Genomic DNA, 15,227 nt, shown 5'->3' with positions numbered 1-15,227 from the left:
ATAATGGAAATTTTCAAATATACACAAAAGTAGAGAGAAAAGTATAATGAACACCTGTGTATACTAATCACCCGGCCTTAACAATTATTATTTTCCTGAAAAAGATTTAAGAATGGAAGCTTTGCCTTCAGTATACCTTTCTGCCCTTCTCCCTCAAAGTCTTTGTCTCCACCTACTTAGAAATCTTTCCTTCATCCTGTATGTATACTGTAATTTATCTCATGGATAGCCTTATGCAAAATTATATTTTTTTGTAATGCTTCTAAATACCCAACCTATAACACTAAGTGTACTTTGCAGAGTTTTAAATTGTGTGTTCTCATCTAGAAGCTGTGGTGGGATTAGTTTATGAATTTCTGATTTGAACTTAATTTTAACAAGTATATTTAATGTCCCTGTTTCTCAGCAGCCCGAGACTGTGTCAGTTCAGTCTTCAGTTTTGGGGAAGGGAGTAAAACACCGACCTCCACCCATCAAACTCCCCTCAAGCTCAGGAAATAGTTCTTCAGGTATCACATTCTTTACTTTTCTCTCATCTTGAGTAAGAAACGTCATGCAGTTATTATCTATTTTTTAAACTTTACTCATATTTTGACATAAGTCACAGAATTTTGAATTATAAGTGTGGAAAATAACTTGTATTCTTCTAGGTAACTATTTTACACCGCAACAGGCCAGCAGCTTTCTTAAATCTCCAACTCCTCCTCCTGCTTCCAAGCCACCAAGTCTTTCTCGGAAGTCATCTGTGGATCTCAATCAAGTCAGCATGCTTTCTCCAGCTGCCTTGTCACCTGCCAGTTCATCACAAAGTGAGTTATAACTTAAATACTTCATTAGCTTTTTGCATTAGCGTTTCTTAAAAGTTATTTTTTTTTTTGACCAGTAAAATACTGAAATCTGAATGTACTATGTACCCAAAATGTATAAGTTTTTAGAAGCTTCAGGCAGATCTCTTGTTGATTGTATGTATTATGTGTTTATTGTAATTGTATTTGTTTTTCTGTATCTATGTATGCACTGTGTGTATACCTTACAGAGTTGCAATCTACACATCTCCTTAAAAAAAAATCTGTTAAATGTGGCAATAAGATTCCAAAATATTTTTTATTCCAGTGTACCCTAGGATCATGTTACATTTTATGTAAACTATGTAGCTGATATGGAAAAAAATGTCATAAGAGTTGTTGCTGCAGTCCTATCTTTGTATATGTAAAAAACCAACTAGTTCCAAGGTGGTGATAAAATAAACTGAAAACCGATTTTTCAAAAACACTCCTACACTCTTAAAAATTGTAATCAGTTACTAAAATGTGGTAATGATCATAAAGCATTATTCTGAAAATATTAAAATGTAATTTTTACTACTGAATACTTTTTTTTTTTAACATCAAGAATTATGCAAGAATTCTAGCATTCAGTTGGGAGAATTTCTTCATATTAGAGATTTCTGAGATATTTAGGTACCAATTTGCAAAAAAGCATTCCAGTTTTTTAGATTTTTTTGTAGATAACTAAAGTGTGCTGAAAGTTTTAATACACTGCACAGTGATAGGGTAGTCTTCGCCTTAGATATAAACATCTTCATCTTGATAGCTCAAAAGGTGTAATTTTTCTGCCTTCTTGTTTTGCACAAAGAAAAATTTATAAATTTCCTGGAAGTCTTATTCACACTTCTTATGTTGTGGGTATGGATTATGTTAATCTACTGCACACAGTTGTTACTTTAAGTAAGGGTTGAGTGACAGCTTCTGGACATTCACATTTCTTTCCTTTCTTTCTGCAGGACATGAAAGCTAAAAAAGAAAACACCTCAAGAGCTTTTGGTTTTATTTTTTTGGTTTTTGTTTTTTGTTTTTGTTTTTTTTTAAAAAGTTGATAAACTGTGCATACTTCATTCACAACAGATTTTCTATACATTCTTACATTTAAACAGAAGTACACAGTTACTGTTAAAGATGCAGTATTATCTATCAAATATTTGCTTTTATAACTGTGTTTTGTAAATTTGTTTGTCAGGATAAACTTGATGTGTTAGGAATTAAACATGTATATTTAGGTGCCAAATAAGATTGTTAACCATATGTAATTTATTAAATATGTTCAGAGTTTATCTCAGACTGTTACAGAAAATAAGCAATATTTTTAAAATGAAGTTCTAAATTAGTGAAATCGTAAATAACAAAAAATAATTTGAATTCCTCTTAAACTTTTTAGGCCAAAGGTAGCATGTAGGAAATTAACTTTCAAATGGGTATTGTGGTAGAATACAAATGTATATTTTTACTGTTACTGTAATAGCATCTTTGATGGAATTGCTAGGTGATATACTGCATCCTTAATTGTAATTGAGTGTAGCAACACTCATGTATCATGTGTAGAAATTAACACTTGCAGTTAACTGCTTAAAAAAAAACTGGAACAAATTGTCAGTGCTAAGTAAGATTCCATTAACCTTATTTTAAAAAAGGACTGGCCATTTATAACAAACTAGCAATTTTTATTTTTCTCAATGAGCAGGATCTGGAACTCCTAAGCCATCTACTCCTACACCAACCCCTTCATCGACCCCACACCCTCCTGATGCTCAGAGCTCAACTCCTATTACCCCTTCAGCCACCCCTACTCCCCAAGATTCAGGCTTCACCCCTCAGCCCACTTTGTTAACTCAGTTTGCTCAGCAGCAAAGGTCTCTGAGCCAGGCAATGCCTGTAACGACCATTCCTCTTTCCACCATGGTAACATCCATAACTACAGGAACCACGGCCACCCAGGTCATGGCAAACTCTGCTGGACTTAACTTCATCAATGTAGTGGGCTCTGTTTGGTAAGTTTGCACTGATGCTCTGAATTTTTTTTTTAAAGATACTGTCACTGATCTAAATAAATTCTTGTGAAATTAATAACAAATTGCATATATCTGTAACTGAAAAACAAACAGTTTAGATTTGAGTAGAAGCTATCTCAACAAGAATGTTTTTATTTTAGGTAATGCATGTATTAGTGCACTAACACGATACTACTTCGTATTGACCGCAGCATAGATTATCCTGTTGATTCTCAGTGTTACCATCTTTTAATCCCTTAATTAATGTTTTACTCTTCCAAATTATATCTTAAACCTTGGTACGGTGCTTAGTTTTTAGATAATCTTACTGTCACTGTCTACCATAAAAATGAAACTGAGCCCCAAAGCTGATGTTTAAGACCAGAAGTAGCTACTTGTGTTTGTTTAGTATTTTGTTTTTTAATCCAAAGAATTACTGTGTCGTTGAGTTTTTCTTTTGTAGTGCAAGTTTAATGCTTTGTCTTATTCTCCCACAGTGGAGCCCAGGCTTTGATGAGTGGTTCAAACCCTATGCTGGGCTGTAACACTGGTGCCATAACTCCTGCAGGAATAAACCTGAGTGGCCTTCTACCCTCAGGAGGTCTGCTACCAAATGCATTGCCCGGTGCAATGCAGGCAGCTTCTCAAGCAGGTCAGAATATTGGAAATAATAACCTCTAAAAAAATTAAAGTATATGCTAATATAAAAATGTCATTATAAGCATATTGTATACACTTAATGTCCTTATTTCTTGAAGCATTATGTCGCAGATATTTCATTTTAAAAGCCCTTGAAGTTCTGATATTTGAATTAAAAACCATTTAACAATTCTGTGAAAAAACATGGTAAGTTTCTACAAACTCGATCTGCCTTCCAAACATAATAAATTAACCGGTTGCCTTATTGTCAGTGTAGTCCTATTCCAGGTAAAAGAAATAAATTTTGCAAACTAGGTTGCGTGAGAAAGGCAACAGGGAATGGCCATAAAAAGCCCAGCTTCTGGAGCCAGACTGCCTGAGTTTGAATTGCAGTTGTGCAGCTTACTAACAGTGTAATAATGGGAAAGTCACCTCACTTTCCTTCTTAATAAAATGGGTAATAATTATTAATGCCTTGCCTCAGACTTGTGAAGATTAAATGAGTCGATACAGATGATGGACTTAAACTGCCTGAAACACATAAGCATTCAAAAATATTTTTTGTCCTCATCATACTTAGTAATAGTTTTATTTCAGCAGTAGTTTTTGCTATTAAATGTCCTGGGAAACAGTTGTAACGACTTACAGTATTTTTTTTTAATTTTGAAATTATTTAATTTTGAGAGGGAGAGAACGTGCAGGGGTGCAAGTTGGGGAGGGGTGAGGGGAGAAGGGGTGGGCAGTATCCAAAGGTGGCTCTGCGCTGACAGCAGTGAGCCCGAGGCAGGGCTCAAACTCATGAACCATGAGATCATGACCTGAGCCAAAGTAGGACGCTCAACTGAGCCACCCAGGTGTCCCAAGTACTAATTTTTAGTGCTGTTTAAAAGAACATGTTGTAGTATCTTGGAACAATCCAGTTTCTTACTGCTGACAAAAAATTTAGCAGGAAAAACAAACTTAAAGAAAAATTTATTCTGAGTTGAGAAGTCAAACCCAAAGAATATAAACAAGGTGACACATGCTGCTCTGATTTCCTAATTCTAGCTGGTGATTTCATTTTAATGTTCATAAATGTTTCTTTAGTGGCAGAAGCCCTGGAAATGGAATCAAATGTTGAAATTAGGACGTTTATATTCACATATACTTCTACCAATTAGTTACACGTGGCTCCAGATGTTAACCATGGGGCCTGAAAGAAGTCACTTGTCTCCCTCAGTTTCATTGCTCTAAAATGGGACTAAAAATATCTAACTTATGGTACTTAAGAGAAATTAATGAAGTGATCTAAAGTGCCTTTGGTAAGCTATTAAGCATTATACAGAGGTGATCCATTTTTAAAAGAAGTTATGTCCTATCTTTTCATGAGAATCTATAGTATATCAATACTGTAATATTTTAGAGTGATTATGCACATTTCATTTTCTTATACAAGGCTTTGATACTATTGCCTGTGAATGTCCTGCCTCATGTCTTTTTTTAATGCAATTGTCTGCTTTAGAGGACTAGATACATTTTAATGAGTGTTCAATTTGGTATATTTTGTTAGCAGAATGTACACATACTTTGAGAGCATATGTGGCCCACAAGGCCTACTGAAAAAGTTTGCCAATCCCTGCTTTATAATCTGCTCTGTGTTGCCTCACAGATTTTTGAGAATAAATTCAGAATAGCAGAACATTGTTTCCTGACTTTCAGTTTTGAGCCTTATACACAAAATTCAGTGTTCTTTAACCTTATTAATATTACCATTTATACTTGAAAAGAAATAGCATTTGGGTTCTCAAAGATAGGATTATTACTGTATATACGATACTTAGCATGAAAGAATTTAAATATATGTCAATACCTGAAATGTTTTTCTGTAACAGTGATAGTTTTATTACGCAATAGTTACTACTTTCTCCAGCCAAAAGTCAAAACAGTAATAAGGAAGTTGTCATTTGTGAAATGATAGAATACAGAAATGCCTCGCTTTATTGCATTTTGCAGATACTGCATTTTCTTTTACAAATTGAAGGTTTGTGGCAACCCTGCATTAAGCAAAGCTGTTGATGCCATTTTTCCAACAGCATTTGTTCATTTCATACCTCTTGGTCACATTTTGGTAATTCTTGAAATATTTCAAGTCTTTTCATTATTAATTGCATTTGTTATAGTCATCTGCCATCAATATGACTCGTTGAAAGCTCGGCTGATATATTTTTCGCAAAATATTTTAAGGTTTGCACCTTGTGTTTTTAGACACAATGCTGTTGCCCACTTAATAGACTATAATATCAACATAACTTATATTCACTGGGAAATCAGAAAATTCATTTAACTTGATCTAATGCAATATTTGCTATTGCAGTTTTGCTTCCAGACTACTACAGTGGTCTGGAATTGAACCCCCAATATCTCAGAGTTATGCCTATAAAATGTACATGTGGTGCTCCATAGTGATGAATTTTTTTGTTGTTTTCTAACATATTTTGAAACTATAGAAAAAATAACCACATCTATGCAGAAAGTACTTAAAATGTTATATTCCTATACACTAACATATAAAATATTTTGAAGTGTAATGAAATTTTAATTCCCTATTCTAACCATGAGTTTCATTTAACAGGTGTTCCATTTGGTTTAAAAAATACTTCAAATCTCAGGCCCTTAAATCTACTCCAGGTAAATGTGAAACGCTTTTTGATTGAAGCTTTTATACTTTATATCTTTTTTAATGATGTATGTCTGATCATATGAGCATTTGAAATTTTGAAGTCCGTTTAAAATCTTCTAAGGGTGTGGTTAATTGTTGCTCTTTTTGTATGATCACATGGAAAGTGTGTAAGGAGAAAGAATCTGTATCCTGTATACCCTGCTCACTGGTTCCAGCACCCTGCCTAGTCAACTACCAAGGACTACACTTGCCTACAATAGCAGTAATCAATATACTTAGAAAATAATTCCTCTCTCAACAGACATTTTATGTGTACATTGCGTGTATGACTGTTTGTTTGAAGAGAGATTTTAAAATAGCTATTTGTTCTTTCCTAAGTAGACTATGATTGTTTAGCACAGTGCCAGGCACTTAATAGTCATTCAATAAATGTGTGTCAGATTAGTTTGTGTCTAATGATGAGGCGTTACTTACATGTTGTCAGTGTCAACATATAGATATTGAAAGTGAAGAATTTAGTACACGTTGTGAACTTAGAATATTCCGGGTGTTACACTAAGTACTTGAAGGATGAAGTCCAATATAAAGCTACCAGGTTGGAAAATCAATAGGATTATCTACAGAGAATTTTAGATTTAGATTCTAAATGTCTGGACATAAAATGGCGGAGTTTTGGATTATTGGGAAATAAGAGAACCAGACAAATCAACCCAACCTGGTATTCAGGAATAAGAAACAAATCAGGAAATGTATTTTAAGCCAAAACTTAAAAAAATATTTCTTACACAAGATGCAGACAGTGTATTTGCAGAATGTAATCACATTGGTTTATTTAGCCAGCTTTCCTGCCTGCATATTCCTTAATAGCAGTAATAATAAGGAACAAGGCCACTTTATACATTAATTATGTTTTGCTACATTTATTACCTGACATAGGAAGGAACAGTTGGCTTAGGCTATGTTCAAATTTCCAAATTTGTCTAACGATGAGCTGTACTGGGTTTAGAGATTTTGACTTACACTTTTTTTTTTTTTTTTTTTGACTATGCAGATCTAACAGTTCTATAGTTGGGTATTTATTTGCTCAGACTTTCTCATAAGGACTTCAGTGTGCTTACACAGTAGTCCCCCATTATCCACAGGAGATAATGTTTCAAGACCCCCAGTAGATCCCTAAAACATGGATAGTACCAAAACCCTGTATATATTGTTTTTTCTAATACATCATACTGTTAACCTTAAAGATAAAACTGTCAGGTATTTTACCAACAAAATGGGTTTATTTGGGAATAACAGAAAATTGCTGTTTGGGCCAAGCAAGCTATGACAAAACCATAGGCAAGTTCAACAGATGAAGGAGAGGAATGTTATTTTATGATGGAGGAGGAAGTTGGAAAGGGTTGTTTTGAATGAAGTCCAAATGAGAAAAGTTCAGGGTAATGACAGCTTCTCATTGGATGAGTTTCAGGGTGGTTGATTTCTTGTAGGAGATGTAGTATGCATCCCAGTAACTGTCACTAATAATTCTTTCCTGTTGAGGATTCTTTTGTTGGGGTCTTATAATTGACAATCTTCCTATAAATGACATTGAGCCTCCTAACTCTAGTTAGCCTTCCCTTTATTTTAACAGTTCCTACAATGACGTTTAATTTATGAATTAGACACAGTAAGAGATTAACAGTAACTAATAGAACAGTTACAATAGTACAGCGTACTATTAGTTATGTAAATATGGTTCCTCTCTCAAAATATTTTATTGTACTGTAATCACCCTTCTTGTGATGTGAGATGATAAAATGCCTATGTGATGAGATGAAGGGAGGCGAATGACGTAGGCATTGTGACATAGCATTAGGCCACTTTTGACCTGACCATATTAGGAGGCTCATCGGCTTGTGGACTACAGTTGACTGTAGTAACTAAAACCGGGGAAAGCAAAACCATGCATAAACGGGGACTACTATAACTTAAACCCCTATAGAATAAATGGAAAAACCATTTGTTTCCTGATGCATTTGGAAACCATAGTTTTAATTTTTAACATGGAGTTTTCTGGGTGCTTTAACAAGTGCTTTGGGGTGTTTGGTTTGGTTTGTTTTTTGGAGTATTTTAGATAATGTAATGACAGCAGCGAGTAGTACCTCCAAACTAAAAATATGGGTACCTAATGCACTTCCTTTACAGCTTTGAAATTCCTTACTGTGTTACATAAGAATCCATGTATGCTGGGTTTTCATAAAGCTAGAACAAATTAAAGAAGTTTTCTTAATGTGTCTCTGATCATCACTAGTTTCCTTTATACTTTGTAGTCATTTGATGCTGTTTTATATTGATGTGTAAGAAGAGTTCAATGTATTTTTGGATAGCTAACTATTAACCTGAAGCAGATAAATACATGTTTGAGATTACTTACATATTTGAGAGCCCAAAGCCGTAGCACTTAGAAATTGTTTTTAGATTTTCTTTAAAGGCAGGGATATTGGTTTGGTTTGGTTTTTGTTCACCTGTTTTCTTCAATCCAGAGAAAAATGCCTGATACACAATGAATGTTCCAAAAGTATGTATGGAATAAAGAAATTTAAATAATATGAAATCAGCTAATTAGTTCTTCTTTAATAGCTTCCAGGTGGTTCACTCATTTTTAACACTCTGCAGCAGCAGCAACAGCAGCTTTCTCAGTTTACGCCACAGCAGCCTCAGCAGCCTCAGCAGCCCACCACTTCCAGTCCTCAGCAGCCAGGAGAGCAGGTATGTACTTCCTAGCCCTCCATTGGCTTTGTCTTACAGAACTGCCAACTTTTTTTTTTTTTTTTTTTTTTGGTATATTTCAGGCATATTTGATGTGCTTTTAGTTTGTTCAAACAAACAGTTCTTACTCTGCTTTTCTTTATTAGCAGTACTAGTGATGAGTTACTGGATACCTATTTCAAATCCTCTTTCTGCTCCTATTGCCCATGCACTTTTGCCAGTCATCAATCTTCTGTGTACAGTATTTTTTGTCTCTGTTGGATTAGAGATGTCCCTATTGTTATGAAGCTTAGGGCAGAGGGAAGAGACACACAAATAAATATTTATATGTTGTTAAACAGAATGAGATTGAATAATAGCTGCAGTAAGTTAAATTAGGAGAAACTACATGTTTTTCTGAACCTTTGCTGTACTTTGGAATGATCTGGGAACTAAAAAAACTGATTTTTGGGTTCTACCGCCCCAGAGTTTTCTCTTAGTGCACAAAGATTCCCCAGTCAAGTCTTGGTGGGGTAAAAAGCTCATCCTCTAATAGACTCTCAGGAAGGGCACATTCAAAACAATTTTTCTTTATTCTTTAACTCATGAAGGATTACTTGGCTGGATAGAAACATTGATTTGCATTTGTTTTTTAATTGTGATAAAATACACGTAATACATAATTTGCTGTTTTCAGTCATTTTAAATGCACATCTTAAGTAGTGTTAAGTATACTTATATTGTCATGCACCAATCTCCAGAGCATTTTCATCTTGTAAAACTGAAACTCTGTGTCCATTAGACAATAATTCCCTAATTCCCTTCCCGAGTCCTGACAACTACTTTCTGTTTCTCTGTGTTTGACTGCTGTAGACAGTATTTGTCTTTCGGTGACTGGCTTATTTCACTACCGTCATGTCCTCCAGGTTCATCCGTGTTTTACTGTGTCAGAATTTCTGTACTTTTTAAGGCTGAATAGTATTCCATTGTGGAATTCCATTGTGGATATTCCATAGATCTCGAGATATCTGTACACACCCACACACACATTTTGTTTCTTCCATCTGTCAGCAGACACATGAATTGCTTCCATCATTTGGCGGTGATAAATACTGCTGTGAACATGGGTGTACAAATAGCTCTTCAAGTCCCTGCTTTTAGTTCTTGTGGATAATCCCCAGGAGTAGGATTTTTAATTTTTGAGGGACCTGCACACTGTTTTCCATAAGGCTATACGATTTTATATTCTCCACAGCAGTGCACAAAGTTTGTTTCTCCACATTCTAACAGGTTTCAACACTTGTTATTTTCTGGGCTTTTTTATAATAGTAGCCATCCTAATAGATGTGAGGTAATCTCTCCTTGTGATTTGTGTTTCCCTAATGATTAGTGCTGTTGAACATCTTTTCATGTATTGCTCTCATCATTTATATATATTCTTTGGAGAAATGTTTACTCAGCTCCTTTCGCCCATTTTTTAAATCAGGTTTTTTGGGGGTTTTGTTGTTCGTGAGTTACAGAATTCTTATTAATCCTTTATCAAGTATATAATTTGCACGTACTTTCTTCTACTCCATGGGTCGCTTTTTCACTCTTTTGATTGTCTTTTGATGCCCAGAAGTGTTTAATTTTGATGTAGTCCCCACTTACCTATTTTTACTTTTGCTGCTTGTGCTTTTGGTATGTCATATTGAAATCTTTGCCAGATCAAGTGTTGTGAAGCTTTTAAGTTTTCTTCTGAGAGTTCTATAGTTTTAATTTGTTGAAAATGCTGCCTACTGTTCACTTGCTTTGTAGGTTTTTGGAAAGTCTGACACTAGTTACAATTACCTTGCTGTTTGTTGTAAGTTAACTGCAGAATATTGCCTAGAAACCCTGAAAATTTGTTTTTATGTTTAAAGTCTGAAACTGTCAGAATTTATCTTTCCATCCTTTCCTGTGGGCCCTTTTAATGTGTATCTTCAGGTCTTTATTTCTGGAATAATTTCCTGCATTGTAGTTTTAATTTGCTCCTTTTTTTCCTAGTTTCTTAAGGTAGGAGCTTAGATTATTGAGTTGCAGCCTTTCTTTTCTAAAATAAACAGTGTTATAAATTTCTTTCTCCAGTAGTGTTTGAGCTGCTTTCCAGAAATTTTGATGTATGTGCTTTCATTTTCACTCATCAGAGAGTATTCTCTAATGTCCCTCATGAATTCTTTAAGTCCATGGGTTGTTTAGATGTGTGCAATTTGATTTCCACATATTTGAGAATTTTCCAGATAACTTTCTGTAATTGCTTCCTATTTTAATTCCATTGTGTTGCAAAAACCTGTATTTTTCAGTTCTCTCAAGTTTTTTGAGTTTTTCTTTTTGATGATTTTGTGGTTTTTGTCTTACAGTTCTGTTTAACACTGTAGGGTGTTTTTAGGAGAAGTTGTGCTAGTTGGGTGGAAGTTTTGGGGAGTTATATTTGGGGAGTTTTCCTTTGTTTTAGGATAGATTTGTTATAGAAGTAATGTAATCCGTTTTTCTTATTCCTATTCATTTCATGAGCAGAGTTCCAAGTTCAAGAGGGTCCTCTTCTGTCAGTTCTGTGGTCTTCTGTGCAGTATCTAGGGAAGTCCCTTGAAGATAAATGTCTTACAACGTTTTTGAAATGTTTGAATTAATGTTGTTTACTAAAATGTTATTTCAAACATGATTTTTGGTGGTACCAAAGTCTTTCAGAACAAAAGTTTTTAGTTTTGGTGATGTCTGAGTTATCAGTTTATTTCTTTTATAGACTATGCTTTATGTATTATGTCTAGGAATGCCTCACCCCACCCTAGACCCCACAGATTTTCTCCTGTGTTGTCTTCTAACACCTTTATAACTTTTCATTTAAATCTGTGATCCATTTCCAGTCAGTTTTTGTGTCAGGTATAAGACTTAGGTCCACATTGGTGGGGGGCAAAGAGGGAACATTGTCCAGTTTCTACAGCACTGTTTGTTGAAAACGCCATCTTCATAGGTTTAATTACTTTTGCACCTTTGTAAAGATGTATTTGCATGGCTCTTTGTGTTCTCTATTCTTTTCCACTTATCTATGTTTCTGTCCCTGTGCTGGTACCACACTGTCTTGATCTGTGTAAGCTACATGGGAAATCTTAAAATCAGGCAAAGGTTTTCCTCCTATTTTGTTTTTTAAAATTGCTTAGCTATTCCAGATCTTTTGCCTTTACGTACAAATTTTTTAAAAAAAAAATTTTTTTTTAACATTTATTTATTTTTGAGACAGAGAGAGACAGAGCATGAACGGGGGAGGGTCAGAGAGAGAGGGAGACACAGAATCTGAAACAGGCTCCAGGCTCTGAGTGCGGGGCTCGAACTCATGGACCGCGAGATCATGACCTGAGCCGAAGTCAGACGCTTAACTGACTGAGCCACCCAGATGCCCCTACGTACAAATTTTAGAATCATCCTGTCTATAGATAAGGGGCAGGGGGCAGGGGAGGAAAAATGGGATTTTTAAAGAAATTGAATTTAAACCCATACGTCAGTTTGAGAGTGACTTTACCATCTTTACTGTGTGAATTTTCTAGTCCATGAACACGGAACTGTCTCTACCTAAGCCAAAATCAGCTACCTTTCAGCATATAACTCCTATATATGTTTTGTAGATTTATACCAAAGTGGGTTTTGGTTTTTGTTTTTCTTTTTTTGAGTTGTAAATGGTAGGTACTTCTTTAAATTTCAGGTTTCCACATGTTCACTAATAGTATATAAAATTTATTTTTGTATGTTGATCTTATATTCTGAAATCTTACTGAACTAACTCATTTATTAGTTTTAGGAGCTTTTTTGTAGATTCTTTATGATTTTCCTTTTAGATACTCATGCCATTTGCAAATAAAGACAGTTTTCTTTTTTTGTCTCTTTATTTCCTTTTTTCATTGTGATCATTAGAAATTCTGGTACTTAAAAAAAAGGAAAGAAAGAAATTCTAGAACTACATTGCAAAGAGTTTTAAGCTTTAGAAAATAGTTTTGATGAAGCTTTATAGAAAGCTTAGGAATTATTAATACAGCATCAGACAAACCAATAAAGAATCAATTCTGGGAAATTAGGTTGTGTTTTTTTTTTTTTTGTTTTTTTTTTTGCTTTCAAAATATGACGACATACTGGAGTGCCAGTAGTAAGACAGCATGTGACTCTTTATCTTTGGGTCATGATGTCATGCCCCATATTGGGCATAGAGCTTATTTGAAAATTAAAAAGAAATAGCACATCTTTATTCTTGCTAATTCTAAATATGTTTGAAATATTTTTTTATGTTATTCTTTTTACAAGATGTAGTCTTAATGTTGGTATTTTTCCTCATTCAAGAAAAAAAATTTTTCACTGATTCAAATTGTTTTTCTTCCTGTACTAGTCATGTATCATTTTTTAATTCAGGGTTCTGAACAAGGTTCTACCAGTCAAGAACAGGCCTTATCTGCTCAGCACGCTGCTGTTATTAACCTTGCTGGAGTAGGAAGTTTCATGCAGTCACAGGCAGCTGGTTGGTATCTTCATACCTTCATATGTTGAATTTACTAAAAATAACTGATCACTTAGGGATCTCACTCAGTATTTTAATTTTCCTTCTGTTACAAGCAGTGACTGGGGAAAAAATATATTCTATTTAATGCATGAACTATTAAGTCAATTGATAGCCGTCTGAGTTTTTTTTAATTTGACAGTTGATTAAAACTATTTTTACCAACATACATTAACAGCAGTTGTGTTTTACTCACATTACAGTTTGTTAGCAGAATTTTATACAATTACCCAACTTACTAGGAAGCTACCAAAGCTATTAAGTCTTCAGTTCTTCTGAGTTATTATTGAGACTGCATTTTTCTCGATTGCATAATCTTTTGAATCATTTTGGTAGCTTGCAATTGCGTGAATTAAGACTTAATGGTCAGAAATAACTTTATAAGCCACTTTTACCATCAGTTAAAAAAAAAAAGTTGAGATTATCCTAAATAACTGTTCACCACTTCTGGCAATAAATGGTGAACCAAAGATTTACCTCTAATGAAAATATCTTGTCACTTAAAGACAGTAATTATAACTTTGCATTTAATTAAAATCACGAAGCCACATGTGTAAGTAACCTATGATAGAGTTTGAGTATTGAGTAAATGAACATACCATCAACATTTCGAATTGTCACTGGGCTTACTGTCCTATCTATATACAACTCCCAGTGTCTGAATTTAGAGTAAGCAAGGTCTTACGTGATGTCCTATTTACAGCTGGTGAATTTCCAGATGGAAATTTGTGACCATAAATCTTTTAGCACCCAAGTTATAAATTTCCTAAAATGGCTGTCGTATACTTTATTGGAAAGAATCTAGGCTGAAAAATCATGGGAATGTTTGTAGCGTTAGCCCTGCCAATGATTACTTTTGATTACATTTTGGCCTGGAATTTCATCTGTACATTGAGAGGGTTGAACTGATTACTCTGGCCCCACTCAGCTTGGAAAGAAATGGAATAATGAATGCAGTCTCAGTTAATCACCATTGTTAGTAGTGTAGTCTAAACTCATTGCAGCATCTTTTGTTTAAAGCACTGGCCCACCAGTTTCATCAGACTAGTATATTGGACTTCTCCCACCCCTTTTCCTACTTCACTGACTATATTTTAAAGTACATACTGTATTTTACATTTTGCAAGAAAGCCTTCTCAACAAAATAGAACTAATATCAAATTTCATTGAAATTTAAGAGGAGGGATACAGTGCTTTGTCACGTGGGCACTCCCTTCCCTTTCATATCCAGGAGATTTTATAATCAGTGGTACCCTCAACTAACAGGAGACTATACTAAATTTATTCTGAAATGTCTGTGATTTGATACTTAAGATTAATCATACTGATAACTTTTCTATTATTTCATTTTCTGTGTTGTCCTTTTCTAACCCTGGTAGCCTTCAAACTTTTTGACTGGCCTGCTTTCCCCTTCTCCTCTCTGTAGTGTTGTCTCAGCTTGGCTCTGCCGAGAACAGACCTGAGCAAAGCCTTCCTCAGCAGAGATTCCAGCTCTCCTCTGCCTTTCAACAGCAGCAGCAACAGATACAAGTAATCCAGCAACTTCACTCTGATTACATTTTTAAAGATACTCTGCTCCAAAAGTACCTTAACATACCTTTAGTTTTATTTTACTGTCTTTTAAGACTATAAGGTAGTAGATAAATAATTTAGCAAATTTTACTTGAAAGTCTGACATTTTAGCTAGTCAACTTGGAGCACGGAACATAATTTGTACATTTAAGCCATACTCTTCCTAATTTAAAATCTCTCATGAAGTGCTGGTGGCACAATAACCTACATTTTGTAGTTTCCAGTAGATTTTGAAACAGACAGCTGTT

The 15,227-nt window shown here is 34.6% G+C and overlaps 1 protein-coding gene across 44 annotated transcripts in view; it reads left to right on the top strand.

The window, feature by feature from the left end:
• The window catches only part of SUPT20H (SPT20 homolog, SAGA complex component), a 50,310-nt gene that overhangs the window by 34,105 nt on the left and 978 nt on the right, over positions 1 to 15,227 (top strand). For 15 of the 44 annotated variants that reach the window (XM_045474505.1, XM_045474314.1, XM_045474407.1 and 12 more), the window contains 8 exons: positions 407 to 509; positions 651 to 809; positions 2,518 to 2,824; positions 3,322 to 3,476; positions 6,075 to 6,130; positions 8,742 to 8,870; positions 13,263 to 13,368; positions 14,834 to 14,937. In XM_045474505.1, coding sequence (XP_045330461.1) covers positions 407 to 509; positions 651 to 809; positions 2,518 to 2,824; positions 3,322 to 3,476; positions 6,075 to 6,130; positions 8,742 to 8,870; positions 13,263 to 13,368; positions 14,834 to 14,937 — 1,119 coding nt within the window. The remainder of the gene's footprint in view (positions 1 to 406; positions 510 to 650; positions 810 to 2,517; positions 2,825 to 3,321; positions 3,477 to 6,074; positions 6,131 to 8,741; positions 8,871 to 13,262; positions 13,369 to 14,833; positions 14,938 to 15,227) is intronic. The other 29 variants (XM_045474529.1, XM_045474549.1, XM_045474542.1 and 26 more) reach the window with 7 other exon arrangements.

This window comes from Leopardus geoffroyi, chromosome A1 (genome assembly GCF_018350155.1).
Source record: "Leopardus geoffroyi isolate Oge1 chromosome A1, O.geoffroyi_Oge1_pat1.0, whole genome shotgun sequence".
In the NCBI taxonomy this organism is placed as follows: domain Eukaryota; kingdom Metazoa; phylum Chordata; class Mammalia; order Carnivora; family Felidae; genus Leopardus; species Leopardus geoffroyi.
The sequence above is the reverse complement of the archived record's forward strand: the minus strand, read 5'-3'. Positions and strand labels throughout refer to the sequence as shown.